General features: G+C 36.1%; 2 protein-coding genes and 1 long non-coding RNA gene across 10 annotated transcripts in view; 1 reads left to right on the plus strand and 2 right to left on the minus strand.

Annotated features, from left to right (window-relative positions):
* Positions 1-259: 259 nt before the first annotated feature.
* On the minus strand, positions 260-13463 carry LOC112568817 (deleted in malignant brain tumors 1 protein-like). The gene is made up of 10 exons (XM_025246316.1): positions 12887-13463; positions 12076-12223; positions 10751-10923; positions 8425-8572; positions 7875-8041; positions 6843-6990; positions 6209-6381; positions 5714-5861; positions 5253-5425; positions 260-522 (listed from the first exon to the last, which is right to left on the minus strand). The coding sequence occupies exons 1-10, from the start codon at positions 12945-12947 to the stop codon at positions 503-505; spliced, it is 1359 nt and encodes a 452-aa protein (XP_025102101.1). The 5' UTR covers positions 12948-13463; the 3' UTR covers positions 260-502.
* LOC112568818 lies at positions 445-2006 on the plus strand. Its single transcript, XR_003100192.1, has 3 exons — positions 445-579; positions 1377-1487; positions 1926-2006. It is a non-coding gene; the product is annotated as an uncharacterized LOC112568818 (long non-coding RNA).
* A 2440-nt stretch (positions 13464-15903) lies between the features above and the next one.
* LOC112568816 (deleted in malignant brain tumors 1 protein-like) overlaps positions 15904-24803 on the minus strand; it is a 28203-nt gene continuing 19303 nt past the window's right edge. For 6 of the 8 annotated variants that reach the window (XM_025246315.1, XM_025246309.1, XM_025246312.1 and 3 more), the window contains 9 exons: positions 23876-24048; positions 22396-22543; positions 21427-21599; positions 20849-20996; positions 19882-20054; positions 19229-19376; positions 18274-18446; positions 17442-17591; positions 15904-16886 (listed from right to left, as the gene is read on the minus strand). In XM_025246315.1, coding sequence (XP_025102100.1) covers positions 16783-16886; positions 17442-17591; positions 18274-18446; positions 19229-19376; positions 19882-20054; positions 20849-20996; positions 21427-21599; positions 22396-22543; positions 23876-24048 — 1390 coding nt within the window. In that variant the 3' untranslated portion in view covers positions 15904-16782. The remainder of the gene's footprint in view (positions 16887-17441; positions 17592-18273; positions 18447-19228; positions 19377-19881; positions 20055-20848; positions 20997-21426; positions 21600-22395; positions 22544-23875; positions 24049-24803) is intronic. The other 2 variants (XM_025246314.1, XM_025246313.1) reach the window with 2 other exon arrangements.

Raw genomic sequence — 24803 nt, forward strand, 5'->3', positions numbered from 1 at the left:
GTACATAACCATTCAAACTTTTAGTTGAACCCGATTGCACTTATTACTCAGTTTTTGTTTTATATTTCAATTTAAAGTGAAGCATTATAAAAATATTCCACTGTGAACACCATAAGACTGCAAAGAAAAGGGAAAGCTAACGGAGAATCTGAAAACGGAAGTACTATTTTCTGTTTATACGAAAACAGTCACTTGAGCTTTTGTGGATGACAGGCACGGAGCTGGAGTTCGAGGGCTTACATTCTGAAGACAAGCTGATCAATGTCAAGGAGAACAGTTTCGTCAACCTGACATTTCACTTCAAGACGAATGGCTGCCAGCCCACCATAAACAGTTTTCAGGTTAAAGTTTCTCATGGCGAGAACAATTTAGTTAGAGACTTGTGTAATGTGTTTTTCCACCCTCACTGCAATGTCTCTGCTTCATCGTCACCGTCATGCCGCTGTTTAAACTCTTCCTGCGCCCAGTTCTTCTTGAAAGTCAGTCCATCCGACAGCAGGACTTACACGTGGACATGGTTCTCTTACAAGGACCGGGAGAAAAAAGGACAAAGAGACATCGGCATTCACGTCATAGCAAGTTGGTTCATTTCTTAATTTATGTTCTGATAAACCGTTTATGCACCAAGATATTTATATATATACAAACTAACAGTACTTAATATATTTTTTAAAGTAGGTCATATTAATGCCCAGCAATGTGATAAATAGAAATTAACATAATTCACAAAGCAAGATAACACTGAAATTCACTGTTAGTAAAATGTGTCTTAACGCTTATGAAGTTAAGCTCCAAACAGGAAGGATTTAGAAGGATAGAGATGGAATAAGTGTTCAATGTATTTGAAAGACAAAAAGGGATGTGGGTTTATGATTATATGAGCTCTGATATCTACATTGTTGTGGTCTGCTAATGTCAGTCACTGGATGACAGTCACATAAAGCTCTGCTTACACTTTATTATTTATTAGGCAGAGACTGAACATTATTCACGTACATACCCCAAATTTATAATATATTTTCAAAGCTCTACAACATAATAAAAAGTAACAACAGCAGGTAATCACGTACCTATTTATCATATACCTCAACTTATAATAATATACAAGGGGGACCAAAAGTAGGTATGTAACAATAGATCATGAATGCAAGTTCCTTAATAAAGCATCTATGGATATTGATACCTTTCGTACTCTGTGTCACAGTTCTACGGACAGGTTTCATCGATAACACGATATAATGATATAATCCTGGAGTGTACAATCACGGCGATAATAACAATATAACAATATAAAACAAAAAACAACATTAAATGATTGAGTTTATGGGGCCTAAGAGGATTTTAAAAAGATTTATTATTTCGATTTTGTTTTGCAGCATCTAACACTACTGATTACAAAGTTGTAATAATACTTTCCTCAGTCGGCGTGGTTGTTGTAGGAAGCAGTGTGGCTGTTTGTATCTTCTGGATACGGACTAAATATAAAGGTATTGTAAGAACCCTTTTGAAGGAGTGTTTTAGTTTGTTTGTTGTTGAGAGTGCGTACAAAAATGACTAATTGATGCATGTTTAGCACTGACTGTGCTACTGTCTTTTTGAGTGATAAATATCTTATCTAAATATAGTTGGTCTTCTACATGTATTGATAAATTACCACTTTACATGAATCAGCTGGAAAGTAGTAGGCAGAAGGAGAGAAAACTGAAATTGGTTGTATACTTTTAAATAAAATAGGTTGGATGAAAATGACTGACATATACAGTCGTCTTCTTAAGTGCATCGCCTGCTTATAGGGGACTTAACTTGAGAAGATATTTTCTTATTTGAATTTTATCTTTCCACCTCGTCATCAGCATTGACTATGGCTTAGATAACTTTTTAATTCCCTAACAACTCGGGACAATAACAATTTCCATTTATTGCAGCAGATGTCAACGTCGATGACAACGAGGACTATTCGAGCGAGTTTGACTGTGTGTCAGACGATTTTGTGAATATAGAGAATGGACCAGAGGAGACCTATGATCACCTGAGTACACATCGGGATGTCAGTCAGAGTCGTATCTGATTTCAATTTTTTTAATGGAGTGTATTATAGACAAAATATTAAACTGTTATAGATGTTTCTAACTGTTAGATGTTTCCTATATTTTAAACCGCCAGTGACAGTTTTAGGTTCTTGTGAAAAATTAGTAAACGACACTGACTTGTCTGGGCTGTTTGTGACACAAATCTCCAGTTGTAACTGGCATGGAAGTTCTAAACATAGTCAAAAGGACCGACTTGATGTGATGGAGTTGTGAGGAATGCAGGAAGATTTTGACTTTACCATTTGGTTCGACCTGCATCTCTACAGAGCGTGCACACAACTGTTTTGATATTGTGACCTTTTCTGTAGACTGATGTGGTGGTGCTTTTATTAAAAATTGTTTTCTTTTAAAGTTTTTGTCTGTGAATGTTTAGTAGATGTAGAGTTAATTCCATTTACATTGCAAGTGCCTGGTCACATTTACTTTTACTTCCATTTGCATTTACTTTCTCTTAATAAAGCCGTGTGTTTTACATTACTTCTCATTACATTAATATTTTGATTGTCAATTATAAAATAATCCACATTTTAATACTGTTACAGTTTAATCTTGCTTTTAATTCCCAACGAATGCCACGTCACAAAAATGTCACGAACCGATTTTCTGAAGGTTAAGCATGACATATTTCAGAGTTTATTGAAAGATATTATTATTTTGGTATTATAGTTAATAGTAGAAGCTATAAAAATTACACTTCTGACAATGCGAATCACTAGGCGTACGTTAAAGAAAGTATGTGTTACATAACCATGACAACTTGTAATGAAGACCTTTACACTTAAATCGAGAGAGTAGTGTACATGTACAGTATGAACAGCGTATCGACAGTTTTCGATACACTAAATCTTACAATGACTGTGACAGCAGCTGGTTCTGATATTAGAAAATTTTAATGTGGCTGCCTCTAAAGTGTTTCAAGAGATGTCAGAAACTGAAACGCATTTTCCCCAAAAGCAGGAAATAAAAGTTTCATTGTTTGCTTAGAAAACGATCCAGTTTTTACCATGACTCACGCGGAGTGAGCGAGTCGGAGAAATAAGTCCTGACTGCTAGTAGATACAAAAGAAACAGCGGCCGCAGTGTATTCGTATTCTCATTAACAACATCTTCATTATTTTTTTTAGCAGCTAATAAAGCTACAGTTATCAGAAATTCCAAAATTAAGCAGCGGCTGATAGTGTCGTATCTCTTTATGCATTCAAGGTCCCATAGTGATAAATAACAAAGAATTCAAAAGACTTTAAATAGAAGTTTATTTCAATGATAGTGTTGATGAACTCTTATTACCATCCCAAGATAAAGGTGAAGTCCTCCGGCTGCGTTGTGTAGAGTGCATTCCTGTAGACCTTGGACATGATCTCCAGTAGTCTTCACAGTCCCTTAGTCTGTACGATGGCATAAACAAGATACTTTCAACCGTGAAAAACACATTTCATATTGACACAATATTTATTTATGTCCCCGAATACCGCTGCAAAACCCTTGTCGTACCCCTAAAGGCACTCATACCAGCGGTTGAGAACCGCGGGCATAAAGCACGTCGATTATAAAACACACCTTTGTCTTTGTTTGTAGACGAGTTAATAAAGTAGTGCTGTAGGTTATCAATTATGGTCTTGTGTTATTTATTCGCTGTTCTCTGTTCATCCTTACTTAGTTTTTCTATCTCCTAAGGTACGAGGCTGTCAGTATATTGGGAAAGTTAGGCCTTCGTTTATACCGTGTATCGACACTACTAGATAGGCTATAATGTTCTCTTTGTCTTTCTTTTTTCCTTCTTATTCATTAAATAATAGCGCGTTCTTGCGTTCCCCAAAATATATTTGGCAATGGATACATTGACGACCATCCACGGTTCTTAGCAGGATGATGCAGGTACCAAAAATTGCTTTTTGATTAGGCGTACGAAAAACAATTAACCACGGAGGCAGAAAAAAAAAACTGAAAACAAAACTGTTGTTATATTACCTTTTGCATGGCCTCAGTGTTTCCTTCAACCAAGTATTACCGGCCACAACTATAAATACTAATGTGTAATGTAGCTACAATTTTCCAACATGTACTAGGTTTAATAAGGCCAGAAAATATCTGTAACAACAAGGACAAGACACACGTAGGTGTTATAGAGGTCGATCTATGGTTTAATAAGTTGCCTTCAGACGGATAGCTTTAAAATATTGAGAAATAGGAGGAAATCGACAGTAGTAAATACTCAAGAAAAATCAGATGTTATCATTTTTCTCACAAAATTGGATCTGGCTGTGTACACATCCATTCTGCTGTGAAGAACGACATACATTTATAAATTGCTGCATTACAGCCAAATTGCCAATCTGAGTGACCTTCTGTGTGTGTTTTAACATGCATACAGTTCTCTCTTCATCAATCTTTATCTTTCTATTTTTCCCCCTGCCACATAATATACTTGCAGAAAAGATGACTCACACAAATCAACGAAGACATTTCGCCCAAGCTGTATCTGACATCCACGCACCCAGAAGTTGTTATGTTAGTGTTGTTTAAATGCACACCTCCACTTTGCCATCTGCAATAAGGGGTTGGGTCGTGCTAGCAGCAGCAGGCATGAGAATAGAAGGTAAAAAATGCAATACATTCTATTAATTTTCTCTCATTGAATCTTTGTAATCATATATTACTTTATGACTCTAGCTCACATTCTAAATTCGTCATTCAAAATTATTAATTATTAATTTTACTTCAAGTCTTTTTTTCAGCATTTCTCTATAAAGTGTATTAAAAATAAGAAAGAGAAAAGTTGAAAAGCACAGTGGCTTTATTCATTCTATTATTCACTGTTGCAAGACAAAAAAAAAATAAAAATAAAAATAAATAAATAAAATACAAACCTGTAGAATCCTGATGTCCTTCCTATATGCAGCTTGAACGAGCTTAGAAACATTCGCGACGTCTCGCCAGACTCTCTTTATTTGGCTGTGAACTTTAACCTTTGCTTTAGCACGCCTTTTTTAGTTCAAACAATCAGACCGCTTTACTAAATAGTTTAGCACCTATCTTGTGTCTACTGGTTACGAACAATTTTGTGTGTTGCTGCCTGGATCACGATAATTATCTGTACAGTTTGTGTAATAATCAAATAGGAAGTTAGAGCAGATGATGATATTAAAGGTCAGTCGATCTTACTGATGTTACAGACGACACCGACATCATTGGAATGATCGCAATCCTGCGGATACAGAAGTCCGTGATAGCACTGTGCCAGACTAGCTTCCTCCCCGCTGCACCAGATGTTGCTAAGGAGAATATGTCCTGAACCTCTTCCATACCTTACTGTGGGGACAACTGCCACTTCAGAGCTAGCGATATATATATATACACATATATGTTTTCAAACGATTGTCTACATATAAATTTATAAATACATCACATATAAAAATATTGCCGTTGAAAATAGCTTTAGGTAAAGTACTACGGCTGTTAGTTTTTGTTAACATAATATTAAATGAGTATTTCAATGTAAATTAAGTAATTATAATAACACACATATTCTATCAAGCAAGTACAAGGAAAATTTAAATATAAATGTTCATGACATTCTAGCCATATGATCTGTGTATTATTAGAGAACAACACAAAGTACACACCTATTGACTTGTAACATCCTGCAGGCCACACGCGCTTCTTTATTGCCAAAACCCTTGTTACATACTGTGCTCCATTCTCCATTGAAAAACACTTCTAGACGACCCGCCTTAGACCTTCCGTTAACCAGACGCGCCTTCATCTGTTCAGCTGACAGTGAAATAAGAGAGAAATTATCTTCCAGACAAAAATGTATTTAAATATTTTCTTCTCCTCTCCCATTCCCCCCCTCCCCCCCACAAAAAATCACCATAAAGTGAAAGCACTTTCCTACTAAAAAAATAAGCCAGTCTAAAAAAAACTGCTATTAGCTTCTTACTATCGTTAAATACTTTCCTTGTCTAATGAATAAATGACTAAATATTAAGGTAGATATCGTATAATGTTGACTATCGCACCCCTCCTCTTTTAACCAAACTTGTTATGAGGCAAAACATAAAAACGTAACTACGGCAAAATAATCTCAAATTTTAATGATACATTTTCATCGTTCTTACTGATGTTACAGATGACACCGACATCCTGTGAGTGATTGCACTTCTGAGGATAGAATTCTCCGTGAGAGCACTTCGCCAGACTGGTTTCCGTCCCACGACACCGCACATCTTTGAGGAGAATGTGACCTGAACCTTGTCCGTATCTGACTGAGCTGACAGCTGCTGCTTCAGTGCTGTTGATTGACAAATGTACAAAGCTCTTAATAATAGTTCTTTTGTTTGTTTATCATAGTACTATGACTTCCTGGTTATTTTTCTATTCTTTGACATTACCCTTGTAAAGACAGAGAGTCTTTATTTATTTTCAGTTCTTTACCTCTGAAGTAATTATTACCAACAAGATCTCAGTATTATCTTATGTTCCCTTTCTTTAAAGTCACTCGACACTTTTTTCAATTGTTTTTCAGTCCAGATTTTTTGATCATTTATAAAAGTTTGTATCTGATCACCTCGAGAACACGATTATCCAAGAGGTGTCATTTCATCACTAAATCCACGGTGGTGGCCGTAAAAATATGTTTTCTACGTTGCGTTGCAAATGATAAATATCTCTGAGATATAAACGATAAACTTACTTCAGGGCCCTTGGTGATTTGCATTACATGCTGTTGATCAACAAAATTAAAACACCTACCTGTTAAAGCCTAACATCCTACATGCCACCAAAGCATCTTCTTTTTCAAACCCGTAGTCACACACTGTTTCCCATGTTCCACTGAAATGTATCTCTAGACGTCCTGCGACTGAATTTCCGTTAACCAAGCGAACTTTCATCAGCTCAGCTGTGTTGTGACATAAAATTACCTTTATTAACTGAAAAAATGTGCTTAAATGTGATGCTTCAATATCACAGGCTTCTGTTACTAATAAACGGATTTGGTGTAGCAATAAATATTTTGGGAAGTTGGAATAAAATGTGTCTCTGAACAGGTGACCAAACAACATGAAGCAAGGAAAAAAAACAGTATGGAAAATAGCATTTACAAATCATGGTATAGTCTGCCTTCTGTGAAACAAAGGATTCTCTCTTTCTGTCTTACTATCTCTTTCCTGTTTATATCAATCTAAAAGTTAAAAATGTAAACTTTAAAACAAAAGACTTTTTGGTTTCAAGCAGATATAATACGGCATCAAAAGACTCATTGAAAATACAATTTGGACTTTTAAGGTTCTTGATGTTTGTAAAATGTCGCTTGATAGAAAATTGTGAGAATGTGTGGTAACTACAAAGACATAGTATTGTCTTAAAGCGAGTTGGTGTGTTAAGTTGTGCAGGTTAACGTGTTTATAAGAAGTAATGATAGAAGTATGAGAATGCGTTTAGGGGTCGTGGTGGTGTAATCATGTACAAAAGTGTGAAAGTAACGTAAAAATGTCGGTAAAACTTATTATCTTTCCAAATGTATCTTTGTTGTATAAGTTTATGTGTATAAGAGAGTGTGAGAATACAGAAAAATAACGAGTGAATATTGTATAGATATTGTCTACGGCCATATTTGGTTAGGTTCTAGTATACTCCTTTTAGACAAATTCCAGAAATAAAGGAAAAAACTGTTTTCATGTCTCTCTTACTCTCATTGCTATTTGTGTACCTGTGAAACGATTGTAGATAGAATATCATTGCGATTTTAAAAATAAAAATAGAAAATGTGTTTTTTATACTTACTAATGTTGCAAATGACACCGATATCTTGTGAATGCTCGCAGGAAGCTGTATAGAAACTAAGGCACTGTGCAAGACTAGTTTCCGAACCACTGCACTGCAAGTTGTCTTTTAGAATGGGGCCCGAACCTTGTCCGTATCTGACTGAGCTGACAGCTGCAGCTTCATTGCTTCACACAAAGGTACAAGATTTGTAAATATTTTGTATTTTTTAAAAAGTATTACCTTCACATGCTGTATCCTCCTTGGAAGAAGGAAAAGGAAGTCAAAGTTTATTGCATTAAAGCTATTACAGCCTAATAAACTAACTTTTAAATCTATGAAGTAATTATAGAAAATTTTGAGGCTATCATCACTATTCGTTTGTGCTTTAATTTTAATTGCAAAGTCATTTTTATTATATTTACTCTCGCTCCTTCAATTACTAAGAATCTTATCATCTGAAACTTTACTATCAAATACAAGTAGTCAGTAAAACAAATAGTTATCTAAGCCTAATAAACATGTCAATTTTGTATGAAAAGATTCTGTTCCATAGAAGTAGAAGACTCACCTGTTAAAGCCTAACATCCTGCAGGCCACTGTAACCTCTTCTTTTCCAAATCCTTTGTCACACACTGTTCTCCATTCTCCATTGAAGTATATCTCTAGACGTCCTGCCTCCAACGTCCCGTTGACCACACGAGCTTTCATTGGTTCGGCTGATATTATCATAGCATCATATCTTAACCGAAATAGACATCGTAAATATTTATATTACACATTACAAACATGATTTCAACTACAATTACAAAGTCTCAATACTTTTTAATATATCCCTCTACATATTATAATAGTTAAATGACCTGCTGTCAGTTTCCTCAAGATTACTATTGTCTTGTCCCTTTTTTCAATATTATATAAATACATCTTTTAACACATTTTCATTATACCTAAATAATCCAACAATCAAAATCACGTATTTGATGTTATATGTTTGTGACACAATAGAGTGTAATTAAGAGTGAATGGGAAACCACAAAACATCGTAACTCATGGCGGACGTAACCCGAGGACCGTTTTCACTGGCTTGTTTGGGTTAATTTTCCTGCATGACAGAGTTCATGTTAATTCGTATAGTCGCTTCATGCTTCCTTCTTTAGCTTCTTCTGTCAGTTCATGGGTCAAGCGTCTCTTGTCCTCTCTGACAGACCTCTTCACGGCAGTTGGCTTGCCAATATTCAGCTCTGAGATTGTCCTTCTCTTGTTGATCTTGATACTGGTTGAGCCTCTGTTTCAGTCCCTTTACTGATTCAATCTTTCCCCAGGTCTCTTGAGTCTATGTGTTTCTTCCTGTTTCCTAAAACATCTTTCCAAGTTTTTATAAATGCTCTTCAGTGTTGACAAGTGTTCCTCCACTGATTTTTCTGTCAGTCCTAAAGTAGCCTCATACTTATTCTTGACTTTACAGTTATAAATTTCCCTCATTTCCTTGTTCTTGAGGTATTGAGTATTGAACTTGTGGTGTGGTCTGCCTGCTCGATCAATGAAGGACTTCAGCTTGATCTTGAAGACTGCCACTAAGAGCTGGTGGTTTGCAGCAACATCTGCACCTCTTCTCACTCGGACATCTTGGAGACTCCTCCACTTTCGAGCAACTGTTATATGGTCAATCTGATTTTCTGTCTGGCCATCAGAAAACGTTCAAGCTGTCTTGCGTATATTTTTTTGTGGGGAAAAACAGTTCCACCCATGACATGGTCATTGAAAAAGTAGAAGTTTGTGAAGAGCTCGCCGTTTTCATTGCAGATGTCTGCAGCTTGTCAGACATTTTTCTGTGCCTCATTTCTCTCAGTGCTTGGGATGTTCTGGTAATAGAAAGGCCGCTTACAGCAGACGATGCTTGACGTCATATTCCAGGCTCTTTTTATCCGGTTATCGGGCAAAGGTCGAGGCGTTTTTTCGCTGACTGCAGCAACGCCCACGCGTCGTCTGCTGCTTGTTGTTGCAATAGGAGTTCACTGTTCTTTGCCCCTTCCAACCCTATCCGCAGTTTTGGCGCCAAAAGCCTTCACGGACTGTAGCGTCACGTGGGTGTTGTGGGCGCTGGCCATTGGTTCCAGCCTGTGGGAGACAATCGTACGAACCCCAGAGCGTAGCATCCCTCGGGGCATCTTCCTGAGACAGTGAGAGGAGTGGGTGGTTGTGAAAGGTGAGAGACCGACTAGGGAGGGTGTTGCGTGTTAGTACAGGAGTGACCAGCAAGCTAGGACTTGATGGCTGGTACTGTTAGTTGACACAGTAGCCAGTAGTGACCACCAGGAGCCAGTGGAAATCTGTGGGGCTGGTGCAGGTTCAGTGACCAGTTGTTAAATGCTTAGATTTAGGTATGCAGCTATATTTTAGTTGGTTCTCACACACTTCATACAGCCAATGTGCGTAAAGAAATAAAAGATATGTTTCCCTATTAGGCTGTGTGTTAATTGGGGAAAATAAAACATAGGGTTAAAGGGTTTTGTTGTGTGAAAATGTGCAGGTTAATGTGTACTTAGGAAAAGAAAAGATAAAACAATTGATCAAAGTATAGTTGTTGTGTTTGTGGGAGTTTGGCAATATGTATTAATTAAAGAGATTTAGAAGAGGATGTGCCAATATAAAAATTTAAAGTCTTTGTTGTATACGTTTATTAGAGTGTGTCAGAATAAAAATGAATAGTAAACCACACTCGTGTAGATTTATCAATAAAGAATATCTTTAGTAAGTTCTTGAACCCTCAATGCAGCCCCGCTCTTGAAGCAATGAAAATATGTTAATATCTATGTCTCTAGCTCTTTGCTCTGTGTATGTGCAATGCGATTGACTGGAGACTAAAGAATTTTTGGTAAATTCTTCGAACTTACTTTTTTTACAGATGACAACGACATCTTCGACATCATTGCAGTCATGGAAGAGAAAATATTTGTGAGAGCACTGTACCAGAATGGTTTCCGCCCCACTGCACCTTACATCGTACATTACAATGTGACTTGAACTTTGTTTGTATTCGACTAATTTGTCAATAGCTGCTTCAGTGCTGTGGACACACAGGTGTTTAAAGTTCGTTATTATCTTTATTATCTTCATATACTATATATAAAGAGCTTTGTATTTACTAGTTCTTTAAACTATCATTATAAAAGAGAGGAAAGGATTATATATTTATTACGGTAAATCTGTTGAGGCCTAATAAACCGAGTTTTTTATCTCTGAAGTAAGCATGAAAAGTGACATCTTCATGTACTTTTACTGTTCGTTATTCTTTTACTTTAAAATCTCATTCTATTTTTCTCACTACCTTCATCAATACGATTCCTACAACATCTAAGACTTGACTATCAAATGCAAGTAAAGGACAAAAAATAATTTAATTTAAAGTTAATATATAGAGCACTTTACACCACCATCAAAGGCATGCTCAAAGTGCTTTACAAAAAAAAAAGAAGAACAGAAACAAAAACATATAGACATTAATAGGGAACGTTGATCTGAAAAACAATAAGACAAGTGTGTAATTACTCATATTAAATAACGCAATCAGTACATATGTAGTTTATATCCTTAAACTTGCATGAAAACAAGTTTTGCTGTAAAAAGTAGTTGAGAGCTAGTTAGTACAATGTCTTTTATGGAAGCTCAACTGTAAATCTTTGGTGGAAAGTTTTAACTTTTGCAGACAGAAATATTGTTGCATAATGACTAGTCTTGTTAGAGCATTACACTAACGTTCACAAAGTAGTTTCCGAGAGATGCGCAATGTTATCCTATCAGACCTGCGTTTATTGTGCACAAAGCTTGTTGTGACAGGCTACCATCAAACCTTTCTGGAGTAACTGTAGCAAAGAAATCATCCTGAAGTTTACTCTGCTGATGTACAGAGCTAAAATGCAAGTTATGTCAAGATGGTGTGACGTGGCATTAGAAAAGAAATTGTAAAAAAAAGAAGAAAAGTGGCACAGGGATAAAATTAAATCCAATAATATAGAAAACTTTGTTATTGATGTACAGATCAATGTTGCACAAAAAGCTTAAACTCAGGTTAACAGAAAAGCGAGAAAGAGGTAATAATACCCTCTAGCCAAGTCGGTGAAGGGACATCACTCTCAGTCCAAAATAAAAGATAAAAGAATTCGAGTTGCCCTGAAGGTTTCTTATCGACAGTACTGTTACATAGAAACAAACGACTCACCTGTTAAAGCCTAACATCCCGCAGGCCACTGTAGCCTCTTCAATTTCAAACATGAAGTTGCACGCTGTTCCCCCTTCTACATTGAAATATATCTCTAGACGTCCTGCCTCCAACGTCCCGTTAACCACACGAGCTTTCATGGGTTCGGCTGACAGAATTATAACACAATTTTAACGAATTATAGAGCCTTTTTACTTATAACACGTGGATTAAAAAATATTTCATGCATCAATATATTTGTCACTTGCTTGATGTACATGTTTTCTTGAAGAATCTCGTCCGTATTTTTTCTAAAAAATGTCCTGATTGTGATGGTGACATGGAAGGGAAATTTTATGTCACTGTGATGATTGACCCTATTGTCAGACTCTGAAGTATTAGTACTTTAAATGACTCAATCGTTTTCTGTCTAAACATCGGAGAATAATTACTATCAATAAAACAGTTATAGAATGACAATTAAGAACTCAATGATAATCATAAACAATTGAGCGTATGGTAGCAGAATATGTAAATACATCAAAGTAACTGGAATAATAAAATTGCATCACTAATTTCCTGTCAAAGACATCCCCTTTTTCCTCCCCTAAAATCCATGAGGCAGAATACAGAGAAACACAACCAAGAAACGACGAACACGGCTTAAAAATAGAAGCAAAATGCAAAATACTCCAGGAAGACATAACGCAGACATTATTATGCTGTCGCTATCTTGTGAATTTAAAACGGAACTGCCATCTGAGTAGTCAATTCAAGTCTGTGTTGTAGCCTTGATCACTTCATATGACATTTAGTAGTTTATTTTGCTTACCTAGACATGTAAGGAGGATAAGTGATATCAGATAAGTGCTGACGACACTCTGCAGCTTCATGTTGCTGGTGTTTGTCAGGTGAATTGGTGAAGACGTGGGACGATCGCGTCTCTGACTGATGAGACTGCACAGAGACCACAGTGTGGCGGGAAGGCAGAGTCACGTGGTTGAACGCCTCAATCTCATTGGCTGTCTGCAAACTCTTTCCGCGAAGGCGTACGTTGTCTCTGTATTCCCATCCCTTCGCAGAAAGCTTGTTGTTGAGCATTTATACATAGCGGCAGATGCAAGCTGTTTCTTGGATGTCCTCAATTGTTACTTCCTGCTTTACTAAAGTTTTATCTGACGTTTCTCCGAATTTAGTGAAAATCACTCATCACTGTTGCTTTCACCACTAACGCTAAAAATTTAAAGTTAAAGGTAATACTAAAGAAAATCCTACAACCAACAAACGCAATGTTTAATTTTTTTTAACTTACAATCATATCAGCTGCCGTGGGTATTTCTTATTATGTTTATTGCCTTTCATAACTGAAAGGTAAACTTTGGGAATCATTTTACAAAAATCTCACAGATTCATTACCTCAGGCTCTATCAATATCAGTTATATATTTAACGTGGGAAAGAAATGCTCATCCTTGGATAAAAAATGTGTTTCAGTCGCGAGATCCGAACACACTGCCCACGATTCTCGCTGTCATGGTTATGCCTTAGAGAACACTGCCTAAGAGATTACGGGGATGGCATACAAACAAATCTGTTGGTCACAGGATGAAAGAAAATAAATGAAATAACACAGATGTTTGCGGATGTCATGTGGAACAGGCTTGTAAGCGTTCGTGTACTGGAGAGTGAGGTGTTACACTGTCATAGACGCTATCCCTCAGGCAGTCGCATAGACATTTGCACATTGTGTCTGTAGTCGTAATAGCTGAGATAAAAACTCAATTGGAAATAATAGAAAACTATAGTAAAAAAAATACTTATGATGCAATAGGTGTTGTATTTTTACAGCGGAATACTTTAGAACAGTTCATGATCTCTCTTTTGCTCTGCCACACGATAAATTTTATACAATTGCGTGTTTGTTCACATGCACACTATTATCACTACTGACTACAGTATCATCACTACGACCACCACCACCGTCATTAACCCAATCACATGGTCAGCAAGATATATCAGTATCACCACCTCTATGTTTACGACTACCGTGACCAAGACTAATCACAACCACTAATTCCAAGACTCAGTCTCTGAGCTTATTCTCTTACTAACTACCATCAGGATAGGTAAAACAAACAATGAAGGGAAATGGCTTCAAAGATGTCAAAATAAAAAAAAAGGAACGAAGGATAGAATATCCAAGATATAGTGGTCTGAAAAAAATGTAAGACGATTTCGAGACTGGTGTACAATATATTTTAAACAAATTTATTCTTTATTAAAGCAGTTGGAGCTGACAAATTTATATCCACATGACATATTCTGTAACATGAACGTTTTAACATACACGCCGTTCTGCTATGTGAAAGAATTTAATGCCGCACTGACAGGAAGATCACAGCCAGATAATTTGACAGGTCGGATGCGTGTGAGGTCTTGATAAGAGTCTTACTGAAGCCAACACCCATCAATATTTCAAGTCATACTTTACAGTTTGCGAAAAGATCCGGTGTGTGTGTGTGTGTGTGTGTGTGTGTGTGTGTGCGCGCGTTCTGTAATTTTTAAGATGTTGGATGGCGACACAGTCAAGTTCGATACAGATTAAAGATATTGTAGAAGCGTTGGTTTCTGTGGTTCCCATTAAAATGTGAACTGTAGATGTGTTTCTCCGTCTTTGCTGTCTTTCTCCTATGTATCTCTTACTGCTGGTCTGTACTTTACATTTTATGCCAGTTTATGTGTCAGTTTATGTGTCAGTTTATGTGTCAGTTTATGTGTCAGTTTATGTGTGTGTGTGCGTGTGTGTGTGCACACATACTCACATTATTAACCTTGTGGTATTGTATGTTCTTCTGGACAATGTTGAACTCCCTTAAAAATCATTCTGTCAAGCAATAAACAGATAAGTTAATAACCAAGATATCACTATGTCTCACGACCCGATATCCTCACGTTCCGTTTAATTACCTACTGACGTATACAGGGACGTTTCTGATATATAAGGTAAATACTGTCGAGATTAAACAAGCCTAATAGACTTTATACAAACTTAAGACAATAACTTTCACAATATGCTTGGTTTTTTCGTATTTTAACCAAAAACAACAACAACAGCAACAACAACAAAAAGAAAAAAAAGGAAAAAAAGTACAGTTAATTCCTTGGTTACAACAATGTTTCAGCATTTCAATTTTTGTGTTGAGCAAGAAATACCCTCTTATAACAAATATGTTGTTTGATAATGTTAAAAGAAGATTGCTTGTATTATTTGGAGTGTGCATCTATCGCTGCAATCGCTGTTATTAGTCAGATGTCACAAAGGAACAGGAAGGCTCTAGGAAGTCTGATGGTCGTTGTGCAAATTCGATAACGTGTGAGTAAAGTAATGTGGGAAGGATGTAACAATAGGCCTTAATGTTTTCATAACTATCTGTGAGTGATATGTCTGTGTGTGTGTCACGGGATAAGAACTCAGCTGCGTCTGAAAACATTACCTCCGTCACCAGACAGTGGCAGTGGTCACAACATCACGGGTAGCTTCTCACCACCTGTTGGATGGTAATTGTGCTCGGGGGAGTAATGTCGGCTGAACTTTTTTTATGAATATCTGTATTATTTTTGTGTGCGTGTTTGTGTGTATCACAGAATGAAAACTCAGCTAGGTCTCATATATCTACGGCACACCTCCTGCTACTTGTGAAGAGGTTGACAGCGGCCAGTCAAAATACAATCCTCTAAATGAAGACTAATGTTGTTATGAGTGTTATAATTTTTTTTCATTAAAGACAGTTGCCGTTGTAGGTATTAAGGATTTGTAAGTGAACTATGTGCACACACACACACACACAGAGATACGCCAAGTCAATAATGCTGAGTTGGATATCTCGTTTCCCTTTAATGAGTTATGCACATATTCACATCACATCCACCGCCTCTAGATGACCATAAACTATCTCTCTTTTCGATAGAAATATAAATATCCATAGAAAAATCTAAGAAATCTACTTGAAAAGATAGGAAATCAAGCTTACAATCCTTTTACCGAACATGATTCCAGTAGCCATTGAAGGCAATCTATGTCCAGGCCATCTAACTGATAAAAGTGGTTTTGCAGCGTGTTCTGTCTAAACTGTATTTATGGTAAGAAGTTAGAAAGTGAACAAAATCTCACGAACGAGAAAGAAATAAACGGTCTTATTTTGTCTTTCTCATAAAATGAAGTATAAAGAAATGGGTAGGTGAAATAACGGAGAAACCTAAAAGGGAAAAGAGAATAAAAAGGACTGATTAAAAGCAATCCTTCCCCTAAGAAATAGCATTCTACAAATAACCAACCATGCTACCCTGCCAATATTTAGCTTTACACCAGAAAACAATGTAGGATTATTGATGTTTTATTGCGCTTGAACATATTTTAAACCTTTATATACTAGGCTCTTTAGGCAAGCTAATATACAGAGCCTAACATTACCAGCTGGATATAAACTGCATTCACACATGTATCCATAAAATGTACAAGACTCGAGCTTTTCCCTTGCCTTCTACAATAAAAAGTAAATAGCACCATAAAAGTCTTATCGTTATTTTAACGGAAATATGAAGACAAGACTGTACACCTCAGTAAAAATGAAAGAAGCTTTAACAATAATCAAACGTATTGTTCAAATTTCTGTTACTCATCACTGACAAAACATACTACTTTATGTAATACAATCTTCTCTCGTGATTTTTATGAGATGTCTTGTTGGCAATTGTTTTGAACTGTAGCCAGTGTAAAGTCTGGCGGATCTGCATCACTGAAACACTCTGTCCTTTGAAAATCATTGTCTTCATCTGTAGAAAATAACAAAAATAGCTCTCTAACTTGAATAACATAAATTCAAACTTATAAGCAAAGCTACATGTGTGGAATAAAAAAGAAGCGTTGTAGGCAAGGTGTTTAGGTGTAAGCAACAAAAGGTATTACAGTTTCCCGTCTGTTGTCGTTACATGTTAATGTTAACTACACTAAAATTAGTACAACAGCTGTCAAAAACTGACTTATAACATGTGTAGCAAAGAAAAATTATGGTTAAAACGATATTTAAGACACACAACGAAAGCTACAAACAGCCATCATAAATTAATGTGTGGACATTACCCTTACTATCTTAACAAAATTAGAGTTAATAGTTTACATAGACCTTGACACAATAAATTGTAAAGACAATTACAAGGACATAATAGAGATGCTAACTTACATCCTTAAGTGTAAAATCAGCATATATGAGCCGAATGTTTGCTGAGAAAATAGGAAATCAGATTTAAACTTTGTAGCTGTGGAATATCTTGTGTTTGTGTGTGTGTGTGTGTGTTTAAGCATATCTGAATCAGAATAAGAAATCAAACCTTTCTCTTGTCTTAGGATGCAGACAACGATAACGGTGACAACGATAACGAGAACGACCGCACCTGCAATGACACCGCCAAATATCGCCCATTTCATGTCGACAGACGATCCAGTTCCCTTGATATCATCTTCTTCTGTAAAATTTCTATCTGTATGAGAGAAAATTCAATAGGCATTACTTTGAGATTGTTTGAAAAAGACAGAATAAATAATTTAAACGTAAGTAATTCATGTTAATTAATGTAAGCATCTTTTTTGTACACTGAAGGCTTTCCATGAAGGCACCAAGACGCATTGACCATACGGACCAAGTAGACACATCAGTATAACGGATATCATCTGCAGAACGGTGTAAAACATTTGTGCCAGTGCGACAAGGTGATGAGAAAAATCGTATATAATTTATATACTAGTAGTTTGTATGCTTCCCCGGAAATAGTTATTGAATATAATTTTTTTCATTTTTACACCATCGCCAATAGTGCTCATGAAGACATTTTTGTCGTAAATTCGATATCGAGAGTAAAGGGGAATCAGTAACTTTAAGATTTTCAAACTGACAGACTACAGCTAATATACAGTTGTTTCCCTTGACTTATTATATTATTTTCGAGCCGTACAATGCGCGTATGTTTGGTACCAATCACTATTTCTTATCTCCCGAGATCACATCTCATGGTTACATGTAGGAAAAGCTAGAAGAGAAAGGGAAGGACTATCGCGGCTTTAGCTTTTGTGTGTGTGTGTGTGTGGGCGAAAAAATGCATACAGCACCACTAACTACGACCAGCTAAACATATGGGAGATATGAGTTATGTTTCTTGCTCTTACTGATGTTACAGATGACACCAACATCTCTCCGGTGAGTGCAACCGTGTGGGTAGAAACCACTGTGAGAGCACTGCTCCAGACTGGTTTCGAACCCTCTACAACTCACGTGCCCAAGTAGAACGTGACCTGACCCTTGTCCGTATCTGTCAGAGCCCACAACTGCTGCTTCAGTCCTGTCAATAAAGACACTGACGAGGTTACCATACCAGGTGGCGATGCTAAATGTGAGAATGTTCTAGGAGACATGTAAACATCTCTTCCATTACATGCTCTCTCAAGTCCATCTACTTAATTTTTCTCAACATTTAGCTCCAAAAGCTGCGGTCAAATCAGTCCTTCAGTCAAGATTTTTGTAGTGTCTTTAAAGCCAGAAACCTTCCATAAAGGTTGTGAAGGACCAAACCTTCAGTAAATTGGTACGACAAGGCTTATCAGTCACTATAAAGGAATAAATATACTCAGAGACGCCACAGCGGCCGGGCATGTCAAATGGAGTAAAAAATGATGTTTAACGAAGTGCTGATCCCCGAGACAGGTATACTGTTATAGAAATAATCAGAGGAATAGGTAGATCCTTTTCTATAGATAAAGATACAACGAGCAAAAAGACTGTTATCATTGTTACGTTACCAGAAAGTCCATTCATCAGGTTCCATGTTACAAACCTTGGTTTATGTTACCTACGCCAGTCGTTGATGCAAAGTTTCTTGCATTTAAAGTAGATAATCAAGCAGCTTTTTCTTACCACCTACAAGATTTGACTATCGCAGGTAGTTCATTGCTTCTTTTATTTTAATCTCAGAATACATCGTCTACCTGAAAATTAATCGATGTCATATATGCTAGTACATACATTACAAATCATTTATTATAGAAAAGACTAATAAACATTTCAAGAACAATGCCCGTGAAAAAATCACATCACGATCTGCTGCTAACAAAATTAAATACTCACTTGTTAAAGCCTAACATCCTACAGGCCACTTGAAGTTCTTCTTTTCCGAAGTTGTTGTTACACACTGTTCCCCATTCTCCATTGAAGTATATCTCTAGACGTCCGGCCGCCATTGTCCCGTTAACCAGACGAGCTTTCATTGGCTGAGCTGGCGGTGACATGAAATAAAATATTTATCTTCGTGAACAAGATAATGTATTTTCACATGTTATTTTAATGAGACACTTGTAATAAATATCATCTGAAAGATAAACCTGAATGGCTTTAGTTTTTTTAAGATATCAGAAGATGAAGGCGACATAAACCTAACCGCTAAATGTCAGCCTCCGAAAACCGCTAGCAAAGCACGTGATTCACACCTGCGATCAACGACCACCGATAACGGCGTACTACGTCACGATAGTACATTATTCACAGTATTTCCAGCCGTCAACAGCAATCACAGAAAGAGAGAGAATGAGCAGGTTATTCGGACGTTGAAAGTCTGCATTTTCGTGCTAATGTAATAGTTTTTCGTACCCCCGAGAAAGTCAGACTGTCAGCGTCCGAATAATCCGAAAGGTCACTCTCTCTAATTGGTGTTGAGGGCTGGCAACCTTGTGAATGGTGTACTAAGGTGTCTTTGCTCTCTGGGATATGTTCCTTGTTCTTACTGATGTTACAGATGACACCAACATCTTTGCTGTGGGTGCAGCCGTGTGGGTAGAAACCCCTGTGAGAGCACTGCTCCAGGCTGGTTTCGAACCCTCTACAATTCACATTGCCAAATAGAACGGGACCTGACCCTTGTCCGTATCTGTCAGAGCCCACAGCTGCTGCTTCAGTCCTGTCAATAAAGAGTACAACTAAAAATGCTTTTTAGAAAAAACCGTATGTTGTGCTAATTTTTAATAAGTTTAAAATATTTTGGAGAATTTGATAGTTGCTAAAATGGATTTTAGTTTTTCTGGATGTACACAAGAAATTATAACATAGACTGTATATGTGTATGAACAGCAGAATGGATTTGTTCTTGTGATCGTGCAGAAGAGACTGTAAGTTCACAAAGAGCGATAACAAAACGATAATCAAGCTCTAGTAGAGCGTTAGTAGTGAGTTAATAAGTGGTTAACTTTTGTGACGTAGGTTTATATGCAAAGTTAATTCAACGACATTTAAAAAGAGCAAAATTTCACACTTTTAATGTTAAAAGCCAACGTTCAACTGTTGCTATTTTAACGTTACCATAAAATTTATTCAACTTACTCATGCTATCTGTTTTGTTTTTTTTTTTGGTTTTGTTTGTTTGTTTGTTTGTTTGTTTGTTTTGTTTTTTTGTTTTGTTTTGTTTTTTTTTGTTTTTTTTTTTTTTGGGGGGGGGAAGTTTCTTGCCAACATTAGATATTTCATTAGATATGAAAACTATTTTTTTGCAACCTACAAGACTTGACTATCGCAGGTAGTGCGTTGGTTCTAAATATTTTTGTCTCTAAACATCATCTACATGAATGTAAACAATGTCAATATTTTTTATTATGTACGTTACAAATTATTTATTATAAAATGACGGATGTAATTTCTAATAACAAGCCTGAGAAGAAAACACATCACAATCTGATGCTTATAAAATAAACTACTCACTTCTTAAAGCCTAACATCCTGCAGGCTACTTGAAGTTCTTCTTTTCCGAAGTTGTTGTTACACACCGTCCCCCATTCTCCATTGAAATATATCTCTAGACGTCCCGCCGCCATTGTTCCGTTAACCAGACGAGCTTTCATTGGGTCAGCTGTTGTTGACATGAACAAAAAATAGTTATCTTCGTTAGCAAAGCAATGTATTTTCACGTTATTGTAATTAAACAATTTGGCGCACCACATTAGTTTACTATACATACCCACTATTGTCACTGCCTCTAATATGAAGACTTTTATTACGACTGTAAGTGCAAACAAACTTATGATGCTGTGTTTTGTGTTTCTTCCTATTATTAAAATAGAAATCTTTAGAATGAACGCAGTTACACAGCTAGAATATTTCAGTGTAGTATTCCGTTACTGGGTTTTATTTTTACTACCATCCAACTCGTTGAACAAAACTTGAAGTAAAGCTTGAGACTGCTTGTGTGTAAGTCGACCAAAAAGATGCAAACAATACCCTTGTAATTACAAGAAACCAAACATAAAGGGGAGTCTCTAAGTTATATTTCTTGCTCTTACTTATGTTACAGATGACACCAACATCTTTCCTGTGAGTGCAGCCGTGTGGGTAGAAAACATTTTGATAGCACTGATCTAGGCTGGTTTCGAACCCTCTACAAAAGTTGTTGCTGAGTAGAATGGGACCTGAACCTTGTCCGTATCTGGCGGAGTCGGCAAGTGCTATTTTAGTGCTGTTAATAAAGATTTTTACAAGATTTTAAAGTACATTATGATGACAATAATTTCTTATAATTTGAATTAATATTCTGTTTGATATGATTGAGACTATTTACTAATGTTTAAACTATTGATTGTCCAGATCTTGCGTAATTGCTTTATTCAGCAGTTGATGACAGCATCCTCAAATTATAAAGAAGAAACCTCATTAAATAGTAAACTATAGATAAAATAACAATAAAGTGGCAGTGTAATTTATTGCCATTCTTTTAAGCCCTGACTCTAACGTCCAGTATACGAAGTTTCATTGACTTCACACGAAGTATCGCCAAAATTATTTAAATTCAACAGAGAATTTTCTGCTGCAGCTGCCGTAGTAATTTGTTGAGATAGTCCATTGTTGGTCAGGGTTTATCAAATAAAGAGTACATAAAACAAGCAAACAAAAAAGTCTATCCCTTAAAATATTAATTGAAACGTTTATCTCGATACCTTTTCACTTTGTGTGATTTATATTGATATTTATTTTCTCATGGTTCTAGTTCTCCTTTCTCTCTAAATGCATGTTCTCTTCATCTTTTAAAAACACTTGACCACCTACAAAACTTGACTATCACAGGTCGTTCTTTTGTGCTATTTATTTTAATCCCTCAAACACCATTCACACTGGAGGTGGTCGCAATTAATATATCTTAAAAGTACCCAATTTGATAGAAAAAGCATAGAAATATTTCTAAGCACAGTTCCCGTAAAGATATCGCATCGCACGCTAATGTTGAACGAAAATATATAAAAAAAGAAACCACTCACTTGTTAAAACCTAACATTCTGCAGTGTACCATCGCGATACCTCTTTCAAACCCATTGTTACAGACTGTCCCCCATTGTCCATTGAAGTATATCTCTAGACGTCCTGCTGATTTTGTCCCGTTAACCAGACGAGCTTTTAGTGGCTCAGCTGGTGGTGACATGAAATAAATAGTTATTATCGTTTAAAGGATAATGTATTTCCTTTAGCTAGTTTAATATGGCATGTCTTATTAATATTATCAATATTATCTAAACTAATATTTTACAATATTTCTTGCCTTCTTAAATATTTAATTTTACAATTTTATTACCCTATGCTTCATTTGGAGTGAAGAAGAAGGAGAAGAAGTAAGAAGAGTAGAAGGAGGAAAAAAGGAGGAGTAGGAAGAAAAGAAGGAGACGAAGAGAGACAATAAAGAGAAGACATAGAAAGAGGACAAAAAGGAGATGACGATAAGAATAAGGAGAAGAAGGAAAGGAAGAAGGAGTAGAAGGAGAAGGAAAAATAGGACAAGAAGTATAGAAGGATGGGAAAGAGGAGGAGTATTAGAAGAACCAGAAGAACAAAAAAAAAAAAAAGAGAAGAGAGAGAAGAAAGAAAAGAATAACAAATAGAAACAAGAGAAGAAGAGCGAGGAAATGATGAAAAAAGACAAACAAGGAGAATTAGGAGGATGAGGAGTACAATAATTAGATGAGGGAGAAGAAGAAGGCAAAGGACAAGAAAAAGAAGGGGAAGAAGAATAAGGAGAGGGAGGAGAAGAAGAGATAAATGGCGAGAAACAATAAAGAAAGAGAAAAAGTAGAGGGAGACAAAGAGGGAATAAGGAGGTGATAAAAGGGGATTAAAGAAGGAGAAGAAGACAGAGTCTAAGAAGGAGGAGGAGAAGTAGGAGAATGGGAAGAATGAGGAGAAAGAGAAGAAAGAGGAATGGCATACAAAGAAGGAGGAGAAAGAGGAGAAGGAAGAGGTGCATTAGAAGAAGGAGAACAAGAAAAGAAGGAGAATGGGGAGAAGAAATGGAAATAAACAAAATCAAGTAGAACAAGAAGAACAAGAAGAATTATTAAATTGTACAGTGTGTGCTTCATTCCAAAATCAAACTTTCTGATAACCAATTAGCACTTTTATCCGCATCGCTTGTTAAATATATTATTAACTATCGTCTTTTCCTTTAGTATCGTGATTTTAAAGAGTTGTATTACGGCTGTAACTGTGACATAAAAATAAACTTTTAATAAAACTGTTCATGTTGGTACACAAGACACCCACATCTTGTGAATGAGCTCAAATACTTGTCTACAATACTGAAATAGAACATTCCGCTAGAAAGTTTTCACTTTAAATTAAAGCAAGGTAATTGCAAAAATGTGACCAGAACTATGTGTGTTTGTGTTTGTGTGTGTGGACTAAAATGGTTCGTTTAGTACCTTGTAACTTCGACAAATAAACGTATTTTATGTTGTTTCTTGCTCTTACTGATGTTACAGATGACACCAACATCTTTGTGGTGACTACAGCCATTTGGGTAGAAAGCTTCGTTAGTGCACTGTTCCAGACTGGTTTCGTCCCCTCTACAAACCGGTTTGTTCAGTGAAATGTAACCTGAACCTTGTCCATATAGGTCAAAGGAGACAACTGCAGAGTCAGTGCTGTCAACAAAAAATTATAAAAACTTTTAAAATACTTTAGCTTTGCAATAAATTCTTATTTTTCTTATATAATTGCGTTTAACATGATTTAGACTATTTACTGATTGTTGAAATTGTTTTTCTAAAGCTCGCGTTATCATTGCATTCTTCAACAAAAAAGTCAGCTTATTAAATAAAAATACAATAAAACAAATGTAAAGTATTTAAAAGCATTAGCAATGTTCTTTCATTTTCCTTTCTTTTAAAAGCCGAATCTCACGTTAGCTTTTCGTGATTAATGTACTAAATATATAACAGTTAACAAATCTTAGATATGTATGCATAAATAGTAATAACAGTATTTATATAAAACTAAATGGTTGTATGCCCGGATGTCTACCATTTATCAATATCACGTATGCATGAGCAGATAGCGAGTTTTTCTATTTTTCCATTGATGGTTTTCTATGGAAGGCTTCTGTTATTCAAGAGCTTTACTGCATGTTTTTTTTTTTTTTTTTTTTTTTTTGTAAGCGTTTCTGTAAGTTTTTTCTTATGTCACGTGCATCAGGTTCTCCCTCAAACACACTGGCTTACATTAACCTGTCATCTGTTATATAATTGTTGATAAACTTGTCACTGTTATTCCGTATTTTCACAAGATTTATCATTCTTTTCTTATGTATAAACATTTTGTCTGACCATTTACAGAATTTAAATTTTGCATGTAAGGGGCTATTTGTTAATTTCTTTCTAAACTTCACATGCATCGAAGG

The sequence above is a fragment of the Pomacea canaliculata genome, linkage group LG7 (genome assembly GCF_003073045.1).
Source record: "Pomacea canaliculata isolate SZHN2017 linkage group LG7, ASM307304v1, whole genome shotgun sequence".
Classification (NCBI taxonomy): domain Eukaryota; kingdom Metazoa; phylum Mollusca; class Gastropoda; order Architaenioglossa; family Ampullariidae; genus Pomacea; species Pomacea canaliculata.